Source organism: Carcharodon carcharias, chromosome 2, assembly GCF_017639515.1.
Source record: "Carcharodon carcharias isolate sCarCar2 chromosome 2, sCarCar2.pri, whole genome shotgun sequence".
NCBI classification, from domain to species: domain Eukaryota; kingdom Metazoa; phylum Chordata; class Chondrichthyes; order Lamniformes; family Lamnidae; genus Carcharodon; species Carcharodon carcharias.
Window position 1 is genome coordinate 156195096 of NC_054468.1, and position 13976 is coordinate 156209071.

General features: G+C 40.1%; 1 protein-coding gene across 10 annotated transcripts in view; it reads right to left on the reverse strand.

Moving 5' to 3' along the window:
- zdhhc14 (zinc finger DHHC-type palmitoyltransferase 14) overlaps window positions 1–13976 on the reverse strand; it is a 253360-nt gene that overhangs the window by 176011 nt on the left and 63373 nt on the right. For all 10 annotated transcript variants that reach the window (XR_005946467.1, XR_005946466.1, XR_005946468.1 and 7 more), the window contains one exon: window positions 7338–7498. Coding sequence is in view for 7 of the 10 variants with exons in the window: in XM_041216079.1 (XP_041072013.1) it covers window positions 7338–7498 (161 nt within the window). In the remaining 3 variants the exon portion in view is untranslated. The remainder of the gene's footprint in view (window positions 1–7337; window positions 7499–13976) is intronic.

Below are 13976 nucleotides of genomic sequence, written 5' to 3' on the forward strand. Positions count from 1 at the left end.
CTCCGGCAAGGATCAGCTCCCCGCCCGCTGGAGATTGGGTCGGGCCTGCCCGCTCAGCAGGCAGAAAATTCCGTCCTAAGTCAAATATTTTCATAAGAAATCCCATGTGGTCCATTTGTTAGTAATTTTAAAAATTGACACAGAATTTCACAGCACAGAAACAAGTGACTGGAACCAATAGATCTATAATTGGTTTCATGCTCCACGAGCTCCGTCCTACCTTACTTCATCTCACCCTATTGATATATCCTTCTATTCCTTCTCCCTTATGTACTATCGCGTTTCCTCTTAAATGCATCTACACTACTCACTCCATGTGGCAGTGAGTTTACTCAAAGTGATGAGAATGGGAAAGATGTTTTTTCCCCTGAATTTCCATTGGACATATTGGTAATAATCGTTAATTTGTAGCTCCAAGTTTCCCTCAAAATGTCTCTCTGATATTTAGATTATGTTTTTGTCTTGAAAACTTTTACAACCTTCTCAAATAGTAATAAAGCATTCAAATCAAATCTACTACTGAATCTAATACTACTCTGATCTAGTTAAATTCGATTGTAAAGCACTTTGGGGAGTCCTGAAGTCATGAACGGCACTATATAAATCCACTCTCTTTCTCTCGCTTCCTTTCACTTTATTTAGTATTTTAATAATATGTATAAGAGAGCAGAATGTAAGTGGAGGAAGTTAATATTTGGTCAGAACAAGGTGAACTCTTTGATAAAAGCAAATTACTGCGGATGCTGGAAATCTGAAACAAAAACAGAAAATGCTGGAAAAACTCAGCAGGTCTGGCAGCATCTGTGGAGAGCTCTGAAGAAGGGTCATACAGACTTGAAACGTTAACTCTGTTTCTCTCTCCACAGATGCTGCTAGACCTGAGTTTTTCCAGCATTCTGTTTTTGTTTGAAACTGAACACTTTCATGTACACATAGCTCAAATGCAAAGCCCCATTCAAAATGGTAGTTGGTAACCACATTGCTAATAAGCAGTTGGAAGTATATCATCACTGTATATGAAGTCACGCACAAATCTAAGACAATTACAAAATAAAAGTAATGACTTCAAATAGCAAAGTTTTTTTCTTTCAAATCTGTCTTTTGGCTAATACAAAAGGAACTAATATTGCTACTTTAATCCTTACGTCACTGAATGTCATAACCCAGTATATAACTCTATTGGTGTATCTCTATTTGAATGATATAAGGTATGAATTCAGTGGTCTGGTGGTGCAGTCATTGTACCCATGTGCTGTGCAAGAGCAAGTGGCAAGACATGGTCCTTTAAATTTGGCTGCTCAGCATCCCCTTTTCAGATGCTAACCAGCCAACTATGCCCCAGTATGATGGGAAGCATGTGTACATTTCTGACCAAAAGTACACCACCTGCCATTTGCATAGGTGGGAAGAGTTCAGATTCTGAAATACTGTCCTTCAGCAGTACTATATTGTGAACCTTCTACAATGCAATCAGAAAGAGAAACCAAGTAAAGTCTTGGTACTTTGCACAGAAAGAAGTGAAAATAAATCAATGAACAAGTCACACTAGATCACTCATGCATTACACCAAGAAAACAGCTGGCATAGACCAAGGAACAGACCTTCAACGAGATAACGATGCAGCACAGAAGGCGGTTATGTAGTCTATCATCTCTGAAAGAACTATCCAATTACTCCCACTCCCTTGCTGTTTCCCTATAATCCAGTAAAATTTCTCTTTTGAAATAAAAATCCAATTCCCTTTTGGAAGCTATTACTTAATCTGCTTTCCACTCTTTCAGGCATTGCATTCCAGGACATAACATGTTGTTGCCTGAGAATCACCTGCAATTGCTTCTCTTCCTGTTCCTGTATTGCTACCTCTGATGTCTACTTACGGTCCCCTCCTACTTCTCATCTACAAATTTCCTCTCAGCGACATCATCCAAAAATTGCCAATTTTCTCAGACACTCAGCTGCCTTCCATCATCTCTTGTCTGACATCTAGTACTGGATGTGCAGAAATTTCCTCAAACGAAATGCACTGTAACATTTCAAGTCCAGAAACACCAGCTGTCTGGAAATGTTTTGACCAGACCCAAGCCTCATCTTAGGACAGTACTTTGGAAGTGGAAACATGGAAGATACGGTCATTGGATAAGTACAACAATTTTTATTCCTGCTTTATAATGATTTATCACTGTTTTATGTTTCAGGTAAGTATTTATATCTACGATGTTTTCTAGTTCACGTACTTGTTAGGCATATTAACATCATTCTATAATCCAGAAAATTCCACAATCCAGAAATGACTTGATCACAAAGCTTATGACCGAGTGCCTAGGGAGGAAGTCTGGAGAGGTACAAGGATTTGTGGAGTCCCTGAGAAGTATGTCCAATTATTACAGGACATGTACAAGGAAGTGCCAGACAAGATTGCACCACTGAGCCCCTTCCTTTTCCTGATTGTCATGAATATTCCAACTGAGCAACTGGGATGGGAAGTGCAATGTTTACTGATGTTTGCAGAGGACATTGTGCTATGTGGTGGAGATGATGAGAATATGACTGCATATCTGGAGAACCGGAGAAAAGCACTGGAAGACTGGGGTATAACGTCAGTAGATCAAAGACTCATTTGTGGACTGTCAATTTGAACCTAGAGAAGAGGGTCAGAGTGAAGGAGTAAAGATTATGGGTGAAGATTTGGAGAAAGTGAATGATTTCAAATGCAAATTTCAAGGTCAGTGGCAAAGGAACATGGAAGCAGGGAAATGGAAATAAAGGAAAGGATCAGCTCTAGTTGGAGTAATTGGAAGAAATGCAGTGGAGTGTTGTGTGATAGAAAAGTACAAGGCAGACCAGCCTTGTTAAATAGTGCAGAAACTTGGGCATCATTACGAAGAGAACAACAACAACTGGATACCAATGAGATGTGGGTGCTGAGATGGATTTGTGAAGTAACGGGAAAGGGGTCAGCGGAGATTGTGGGAGCATTGAAGAAAGTAGCTGAGAAGAGGCAGAAAAGGTATGGTCTTCTATGATTCACGCCAGAAACTCCACTTCCTACCCACCACTCCATCTCTGTTGCTGACAATTTTATGAGGCTCAACAAGACAATTTGCAACCTTAGTCATGGTGTGCCATTCCCAAAGGCAGAACAGGAAATGGGCGCCACTTGTATCACATTACATTGATTTCACTTTATTCACGTGTGCACTATTATTGTTGAGACTAGATTAGTTAGTGATCTAAATATAATGGCACACCTCATGGTTGGCATGCATTGATGGCTACAGGGGAATTAGGAACATTTCCTTATTGTAATGTGTTTTTACATTCACTCTTCATTGAATGTTCATGTTAGTGTCCAGTATTGTACTTGCCACTGTGTGGGACATGGCTGAACTTGCAGGTTCAGGTGGTTCTCCCTTCTATGCATTGTAAAGGACATTGTCCAAGGTCACTCTTAGCAGAGATAATTAAAATGCTGTCATTGAAGTCAAAGCCCTGCAAGGACTTTGCAAGCAAACACTCCTGAGATGGACCCACATGTAGACAATACTGACATCCCGTTTAGGCCCTTTATTTCTTAACTTGATTGACTGGTCCCAACACACCTAGAACACCAGGCCCTTCCCACTTCCATCCCCCATACCCCTGATCCCATCCTCTGTACTCCCTTGGATCCCTCTTCCACTCCTCCATACCCCCGAACTCACTCCACACACGGCCCAAATTCCCCCCCAGCCACTGACTCACCCTTGCTGGTCCCAGGCCACAATGAAAGCTGCCATTCCCCTGCTCCCCTCCCTTGTGCCACAGAGTTCAACAAGGAAAACCACGGAGCTTAGACACAACTGCATAAAGCTATCTGTTGTATGCCACCTTAAAACTAACATGAGTCAGGTGCCACAAAATTCGTGCGCGCCACCGACTTTATCATGAAGGTAGGATGTGATTAGAAAAAGCTTTAATATAATGAATATTCATAGCATGCAAATCTATTACATGTAGGGATCTACCACGGGACGGTGTGAGGCTAAACCTGCCACAAACATGCTGAGTTAATCTCTAAATTTGAACCCAGCATCAGGGAAGCAAAATTTCAGCTCCCACCTAATTAAGTTACTCTGCCTGCCACTTTTCCTGCTCTTGCAGACCACAGAAAATCCCCCAACTTGGTATCTTTTTGACACTGAGATAAGCTTTCAACCATATATCCACACCATCAATAAGACTGTCTATTACCACGATCATAACATCACCCAACTTGATCCCAGCCTCAGCTCAGCTGCTGCTGAAACTCTCATCCATGCTTTTGTGACCTCTAGACTTGGTTATTCCAAATCACACTTAGCTAGCATCCCACATCCCACTTCTGATCATCCAAAACTCTATTGCCCATGTCCTAACTTAGACCAAGTCCCGTTCACCCATCACCCCTCTGATCTTGCATTTTGTATATTACTGGCTCCCAGTTAAGCAACACCTCAATTTCAAAATTCTCATCCTGGTTTGCAAATCCCTCCGTGGCCTCACCTCTCCCTATCTCTAATTTCCTCCAGCCCCACAGCCTTCTGAAATATCTGCACTGTTCTAACTTTGATCTCATGTGCATCCTTAACTTTAATTGCTCCACCATTGATGGCTGTATTTTTAGCTTCCTCCCTAAATTCTGGAATTTACTCCATGAACTTCTCCTCACCTCCTTTTACACACTCCTCGTTGAACAAGCTTTGGGTTACCTGCTCTAATATCTCTTTATGTGGCTTGGTATCAGATTTTACTTCACGGTGTTCCTTTTTATCATGCTAAAGGTGCTATATAAGTACATGCTGTTGTTGCTGCTGCATAAAAATATTCTCACATTGCACCACCCAACCCACCAGCTTTTCTTGGCAATATCTTAAACCTATGATCTGCTGACACTCCTGCCAGTGGAAACAGCTTCTCACCATCATCTGTAAACATTACCAGCTTCCATATGGGCACTAACAACATCCAGCTTCAACTTACTACCAACGCTCTTGACCCCTCCGCCTCTGATTTGTCATGATGCTCACTCAATATCCGGTATTGAATGAGCAGCAATTTCCTCTGAATAAATACTGGGGACACCAAAGCCATTATCTTCGGTCCCGTTCCTTACTGACGCCATTCTTCTCCCTGGCCACTGTCTGAGGTTAAAACAGACTGTTCAAAACCTCGTTGTCTAAGTGATCTGAGTTGAGCCCACATCCTCGCCATCACTGAGACAGCGTACTTCTGCCTCCATAACATCGCCCATCTCCACCCTTGCCTCAGCTCATCCATGACTGAAATTCCATCCATGCCTTTGTTGCCTCTATATGCAAGTATTCACTTGCCCTCCAGGCCAGCCTTCCACCTTGCATCCTCCGACATCTTAAGTTCAAAACTCTGCTGCCTGTACCCTGATTTTCACGAAGATGCATTTTATCTATTCCCCTTGTGATCCTGACTAACATTGGCTTTCATAAAGACAACAGTTTGATTTTAAAATCCTCAACCTTATTTTCAAAATCCTCCATAATCTCCCTATCATTGTAACTCTTTACCCTAAAGATCTCTGCACTCCTCCAATTCTGGCCTCTTGTTTAACCCCAATCATTATCACTCCACCAATGGCAGCCATGGCTTTGGCTGCATAAGCACTAGAGTTTGCTCCCTAATTCACCCCACTTTCCTAGCTCTTTTTTATCCTTTAAGGTGCTCCTTTAAATCTACCTTTGTCCAAGCTTTTGGTCATCTGTCCCAATATCGACTTCTGTGGCTCAGAGCCAAATTTTGTTTGTTAATATTCCTGTGAAGCTCTTTGAAAAGTTTTACTACATTAAGTCTCTGCAACAGCATGGTTAATATCAAGAGCAAATCATGTGACAGAAGCACCTCTCTTACTCCTATGGCTACATGCTGAGCTATATCACTGCCTCGGTGAGATTGCTCACTTTTGAATAGCTCCACTACAAGCACTTACACTTCGTTCTGTGAAGTTTGTGATCTGTGTCTATATAAGAAAAAAGGCAAGATTTTGAGTGGAAACTTTTTTTTCCTCTGGCAAAAATTTTTCATGATTACTTCCCATTCTATTTTCATGAAATGGCATCAGTTCAGGCTGATAAGAGTGTGGGATACTAATAAGTTTTCACCCACATTTTGGTCTCTGCATCAACATGCTCAAATCTAAGCTGTAAGTCAGCAATAGGTCACACTACAACTGGCCTCAATCACTTTGGGTAAAGTTGGAGAAAACCAACTTTTCCACCCATGGCTGCTGTCCAGTGACCACTGACAGAAAGTACAGGCAGAGGTCTTCATGGCAAATAAAGGGGTGGAATCTGTCCTTGACTTCTGCCAGTTTGGAACAGGCTGCAAATCTGAGGTTTTCCCCAGCAGTTGAAGAAATCTAGTTTTGCTCACAATCTTTCTCTGCTATATAAAACCACTTTGGGTTTAGATTATGAATTCACAAAGGCAGTCGTTTCAAATAGTTCTATCTCTTATAGAGTTGAACGATCAGCTAATTAGATGATCTATCATTCAGGGCAGTATCCTAAATTAATGAACTTGCAGAGTAACCATACATAGCAAGACTTACACTCTAATTTAAAATTCTGAAGTAAAGCTGCTACCATGTAGCATTTGTTTCCTTATAAAAAGGTCAGTAACCACATATGCAAATATGCATAGCATTTGTGAATGATTATCAATGCACAGAATAAAAGCTTTAAGTGATTTAAAAAAAAAATTTAAAAATAAGGAAATCTGAAAGTAATGTCAAAAGATTCCAAAAGCGTATTTAATAGAAGGAATGAGGAAAAAGGTCTATTTCCACTGAAATGTGTTTTGTATGCAATTTTTTGGTGGGAATATGACGGTCACAAAATAATACATCTCTGGTAATCAGAAGTATATCTTTAATGTAAATGACTGTTAAATGACAATCTCAACATACCTTGAATATATTGTTTACCTCATAAGGTCTTACTGCTGCAGGCAGAATGCTGCCCAAGTTTCACTTCATCACTTCAGTGGGGGTAAAATATATTACTAGGGGTAAAATATATTGGGAGGATACTTACAACCAAATATTTTCTCTGTTCACTCACACAGATTCCAACAGTATTCAATAACAATTTTGAATTGCGCTTCAGTGATATTTAAACATGGAACTAAGAAAACCATGCTGTGACATATCGAGCACCAGAGAACTACTGGTTTTCCACAACTATCAAAGTTCCTATCAAAGTGCTCAAATTTCAAAAGATGAACTTTGTTAGAGAAAGTTGAGAATAGTAAAAGTGGAGAGAGACAGAAAGACAGTCCTTCACTGTTACCTATCTGTCTTTCCAGGTCTGCTGCTTCATCTTGCGTAGCACGAGGTAGAACTCCTGGATCACTGAAGCTCGTACGGAGCAACGTCCCCATCACAAAAAAGAACAAAACTCCTGCTATCGCTGGTATCACAGGTGTGATGGTTACTGCTAGGAATGGACAGCTGTTAAAAATATAAATAAAAAAAATTAAAACTGGTTTCTAATAGGGCACACAACACAGTGTACATTTTTTGGGCAGCGAACAAAATTCTTACGATAAAGGACTCTGTGATAATTGGGTTCAGAGTCAAGACTGACCAAAGACAAGCTAAGCATTGTAATAGAAAATCTAATTTCTACCAAAAGGTAGTACTGCAAACAAATAATTCCTACTCCTTTATTTTCAAATCAGTGAGAATACAGTTCATTTTCTAGAAGAGCCCATAAAGTCCTTAAAATTGACATAATGTCATCAGAATCTTATGTGAATTAAATTACTGCTAAACAACATCAATTATGCACAAAGTAACTGAAGATAAAAAATGGCAACAAATGCTAACCAGCCTCTGGAAAAAGATTCTGTTTCTGCTCTATGCGTGGTATATGACAACAGTTAGCTGGTTAGACACAAATTTCACAGAAATCTACCACTAAAGCCCAAAACAATGAGGCACACAGCAATTTCACATCCTTTTTCAGTGATTTTAGTAACATTGGATTTTCAGCTGCCTTAGATAGGCAGACAAATCAAAGTTCCAAACAAATTGTTCAAATTCAGTTTTTTGCAAACTTTCAGGTATTCAATGTAAAATGCTTTCTGCATAACAACTCTTACTCAAAATAACTGAAAATGCCTTCATGGCATTTTCAAGTGCAGTCTAGGCCATCCAGATGTCTGCTCCATACCTGAGGCAACAAATATGAAATGGAATCATGTATAATTATGGAAAAGGACAAGGAAAAAGCAAATGTGAAAACTTGAAGAGGAGTTAATTTCAGCGAGTTGAATAGGGATCTAGTTTAGGTGGAGTAGAATCAAAGATTGACAGGTAAAGCAGTAAATGAGGAGGCCTTCAAAGAGGGACTAGTTTAGGTACAGAATAGACACAAGGGGGAAGGAAGAGCATTAAAACTAGAGTTCCCTGGATGACTAAAGATAGAAAAACTAAAATGAAAAAGAAAAAATGAGTCTTCTGATGAATGCTGTGTTCATAATTTAGTGCATGGGATTCTAAAGCAGTGACAGCAGGGATATGAAATTAGCTGAGGGCAGAAAGAGAGTAGTGATGAAATAAAGAAATTGCACCTGTTTCAGAATTTTAAATTAGAGTGTATGTCTTGTTATGTATGCTGTTCAGTATACAGTGATGACCCTGCCACCCCCTCCACACCCCCAGATGTCAGTGTTGGGGCCACTGCCCTTTCTGATATATATTAACAACCTGGATTTGAGTATTGAGAGCACAATTTAAGAGTTTTCAGATAATATGAAACTCAGAAATGCAGTAAATAGTGAGGAGTGTAGCAACAGATTTCCAGGAGACAGACTAGTGAAATGGGCAGATGAAATTTAATGCAGGAAAGTGTGAAGTGATTTACTTAGGTAGAAAGAATGAGGAGAAGCAATATAAACAAAATGGTACAATTTTGAAGGGGGTGCGATAATAAAGAAACCTGGGAATTAGGTATAAAAATCTTTGAAGGTGACAGATGACAGTAAGCAAGTAGATTATGCTAATAAAAAAGCTTGAGAGATCTTTGGTTGGACAAATACAGGCAGAGAGTACAAAAGCAAAAAAGCAATACTAAACCTTTGTAAAACACTGGTTAGGAGTAACTGTAGCCAATTCTGGGCAAGGCACTTTAGCAAGGATGTCAAAGGCCTTTGACAGGGTGCATAAGAGATATACTAGAATGGTGTCAAGGATTTCAGTTAGGTGGAGAGAGTAGAGAAGCTGATATGGTTCCCCTTACAGCAGATGAAGTTAAGGTGAAAATTGATGGAGGTATTCAAAATCATAGAATTTTACACAGAGCAGAAAGAAGCTATTCGGCACACCCTCTTTGAAAGAGCTCCCTGCTCTTTCCCCATACTCTTGCAATATTTTCCAATTCAAATATTTATCTTATTAATTCAAATATTTATCTTAATACCTTCGCAAAGTTACTATTGAATCTGCTTCCACCACCATTTCAGGCAATGCATTCCAGATCATAATAAAGCTCCACATAAAAACCTCTCTCACTTCAACTCTGGCTCTTAGGTAAATTACTATAATTCTGTGTCCTTTGGTTACCAACCTTCCTGCCACTGGATATATTTTCTGTTTATTTACTTTATCAGAACACTTCATGGTTTGGGAGACAATTATTAAATTTCCCCTCAACTCTCTACTCAAAGGAGAGTAATTCCAGCTTCTTTGGTCCCTCTTTCCTGATATCATTCTTTTAAATGTCCTTTGCACCCTCTCCAAGGCCTTGTTATCTTTCCTAATGTGCGGTGCCCGATATTAGGCATACTACTCCAGCTAAGGCCCAATCAGTGATTTATTAAGTTTTAGCATAATTTCATTGGTTTTGTACACAATGCCTCTATTTATGAAGTCATGGATCCCATAAGCTTTTTTTTAAACCAGCCTTTTCTACTTGTCATGCAACCTTGAAAGGTTTGTTTGTCTAGACCTCAGGCCTCTCTGTTCCTGCATCCCCATTAAAATTGCACTGTTTAATTTATATCATATTGCCTTTTGCTTCCTTCCAAAATGCCTCACTTTACACTTCTCTGCATTTAAGTTCACCTGCCTTGCACCTGCCCATTTTACCAGATTATCTATGTCCTCCTGAAATCTGTTATAATCCTCCTTGTTTACTACGTTTCCCAGTTTTGTCTCATCTGAAAACAAATTTTGCCCTGTATACCCAAGCCTAGGTCATTAATGTACATCAAAAAGAGCAATGTTTCCATTACTGACCACTGAGGGGCACTGCTTTATAAAACGTTTCCCTCCAGATGAGAAGCAACTACGATGCTGCCAGACCTGCTGAGTTTACCCAGGTAATTCTGTTTTTGTTTTGGATTTCCAGCATCCGCAGTCTTTTATTTTTATTACTTACCACCATTCTCTGTTTTCTGCTCTTTAGCCAATTTCGTATCCACACTCTCACTGCACTTTTAATCACAAGGGGTTCAATTTTGCTAATGAGCTTATTATGTGGTACTTTGACAAAAACATTTGCAAGTCTATATACACAACATCAACCACACTGCCCTCATCAACCATTCTTATTCCTTCATCAAAAAACTCAACTTAGTCAAACCTGATTTGCCTTTAACAAATCCATGCTGGTTGCTAGTGATTAACCAATGTTTCTCCAAGTGATAATCATGAAGGCTTTTGATAGACTAAGTAAGGAGAAGCTGTCTCCAGTCACAGAAGAGTCCTTAACCAGAGGACACAGTTTAAAGGTAATTGGCGAAGAAGCAGAGACAACACGAGAAAAAAATTATGCAGCGGGTTATGATAGTCTGGAATTGCACTGCCTGAAAGGATGGTGGAATCAGATTCAACATAACTTTCAAAGTGGAATTGGATACATACTTGATGTGGAGAAAATTTGCAGGGTTGAGGAAAGAGCAAGAGGGTGGGACTGATTAGACAGCCCTTTCAAAGAGCCTTCACAGCCACGATGGGTTAAATAACCTTATTCCATGCTGTATATTCTATAATCAGCTCGGACTAATAGAATCAGATGCTAATTATTTTGTCACCAAATTTCCTTCGGTCATTCCAACTTATTTTTTTTAATTCCTTCATGGAATGCAAGAGTTGTTGGCAAGGCCAGTATTTGTTCCCATCTCTAATTAACTTCACTTGTCAAAGACCTAGAATAGAGATTTCTACATCTTTAATATCACAATTTACATAAAGGATTTGAACTTGGGAATCAGAAGTACAATTCCAAAATTTGTGGACAACACCGAATTTTCTATACAGTAATACAGAGGAGGACTGTGATAAAGGACAAAAAGACATGTTTGCAAGATGGATGTGCAAATGGCAAATTAACTTCAATGTAGATAAGATCAGAAGCTAGGAATCACACGACGAGTAACTCACCTCCTGACTCCCCAAAGCCTTCCCACCATCTACAAGGCAAAAGTCAGCAAGTCAGCCACTTGCCTGGATGAGTGCAGCTCCCACAACACTCAAGAAGCTTGAGACCATAAAGCAGCCCGCTTGATTGGCACCACATCCCCAAACATTCACTCCCTCCACCACCGATGCACAGTAGCAGCAGTGTGTACCATCTACAAGATGCACTGCAGGAATTCACCAAGGTTCCTTAGACAGCACCTTCCAAACCCATGACCACTACCATCTAGGACAAGGGCAGCAGATAGATGGGAACACCACCACCTGGAAGTTCCCCTCCAAGTCACTCACCATCCTGACTTGGAAATATAATCCCTGTTCCTTCACTGCCACTGGGTCAAAATCCTGGAACTCCCTTCCTAACAGCACTGTGGGTGTACCTACACCACATGGACTGCAGTGTTTCAAGAAGGCAGCTCACCACCACCTTCTCAAGGGCAACTAGGGATAGGCAATAAATGCTGGCCCAGCCAGCAAAGCCCACGTCCCTTGAATGAATAAAAAAGTGTGAGGTGGTATATCTGGAGAAAAAGGAGACTAAATACTTGGAAAGTAACTGTCTAAATGGGGTAGAGGGGAAGAGAGATATTTCATTAAAAATACACAAATCACTAAAAAGTAGCAATGCAGGTTAATAAAGCCAGTATTAAAATCAAACAGAGGAAGATAATTTAATTCTAAAGGGGCATAATTGAAAAGCAGAGAAATTACATTAAACTCGGTTAGAGCCTGCTTGGAGAACTTGAACAGTTCCGGCCTCCATATTATAAAAAGGATATTATGACATTGGAGAAGGCAACAGAAGGATTTACTAGAATGTGAGGTTAGACCTGTCAGATAAGATTGAACAGCATGGTCTCTTATCTTGAGAAAAAAGGTGAATATGGGGCAGACTGATAGAGATCTTTAATATTATGAAAGGGTCAACATGCAAGAGTGGAGGGCAGAACTAAGGGTCATAAATAAAAGATAGTGATAAATCTAATTGGGAACGTAGGAGAAACTTCTTTACCCAGAGTGGTTAGAATGTAGAATTTGCTGCCATAAATAGCTGAGGCGATTGTACCACTGAATTATTTAAGGAAAGCTAGATGCACACGAGGGACAAAGAACTAAAGGGATATGTTGATGGGGTTAGATGAGGAAGGGTGGAGAGAGACTCTCATGGAGCATAACACCAAGATGGATATGTTGGTCTGAATGGCCTGTTTCTGTGCTGTAAATACAATGTATGATTATGTAAATAGCGCATCTATTTTTTCATGCAAGTAGGAGACAAATACTTCAATAACTTTCTATTCACACTATTTCTGGAATAAGTAGAGACTATTGCAAAGCCAGTCAGGATTTGCTAAGTTTATTTCAGCACCCAGGGTAATTCAACCAGAAGCGACTGGTCACTTGTGACATAAATCCAGTAGCGCACTGTTTTCAACTTAACTTCCAGATCCATGAATACTTCAAGGCACATAGAATCAACAAACTAAAATTCTGGGCAACACTTTCACAAAATTTAGGCCTAGACATGATAGCTGTTTTTTCAGCTATGGAGATGGAACTGGATGGATGCATAGTTTGTGGAAAGAATGCTAGATGTTTATGTTTTCATTATTGTGTGTCACATTTGGACTCAAACAAACATGAATCCATATTGATGCATTCTCCCGTCACTTCAACAGATGAATGTTCAGCAAGGAGACGTAGTTCACTGTGTAGATTGTTGCCGCCTCATATGTGGTGTTAAGCAAAATCCTGATTTGCAGATCCGACTGAAAACATTACATACAAGGTCAATGTTGGAGGATGGGTGAAGACACTGGCTTTGTGGAGTGTTCACTTGTCCTGTAAACATATCACAGAATCTTTCATGCAGAAGGAGGCCATTCAGCCCATCGAACCTGCACTGGCTCTCTGAAAGAGCATTCCGCCTAGTCCCATTCCCCTGCCATAATCTTGCACATTATTTTTTCTTTTCAAGTAGCAATCCAATTCCCTTTTGAATACTTTGAGCCTGCCTCCACCACCCTCTCAGGAAGTTCGTTGCAGACACCAAGCACCCTCTGGGTGAAAATATTTTTCCTCACATCACATTTATTCCTTTTGCCAATTATTCTTATTGGTGTCCTCTGGCTCTTGATCAAAAACAAGTATTAGCCAGCAAGCTCACATGTTCCATCCCATATTCTATGGTGCAGATGTCCAGTCAGACAAACTACAACTTAGTGCAAAGAGGTTCAATCTTTTGTCTCCATGGGAACATCATTTAAATCAATGTCTCCATTAATCTGGATATATAATCAAGTTTCTAGAATAAACCAACCTTGGTTTTGTGTTGTAGGATTTATCCACCAATGAGGCATTAGGGACAACCCTTTCTAAACAGAACAATGCAGCAAATATGAGATGAAAGAAGATATGGACTGATTTGCCCGAGCGTTCAGGCCCAGATGCCAGGGCCTGGGGCTCGCCCCTGACTTAGGGCACTTCTTAGCCCTCTTCTCCAGTT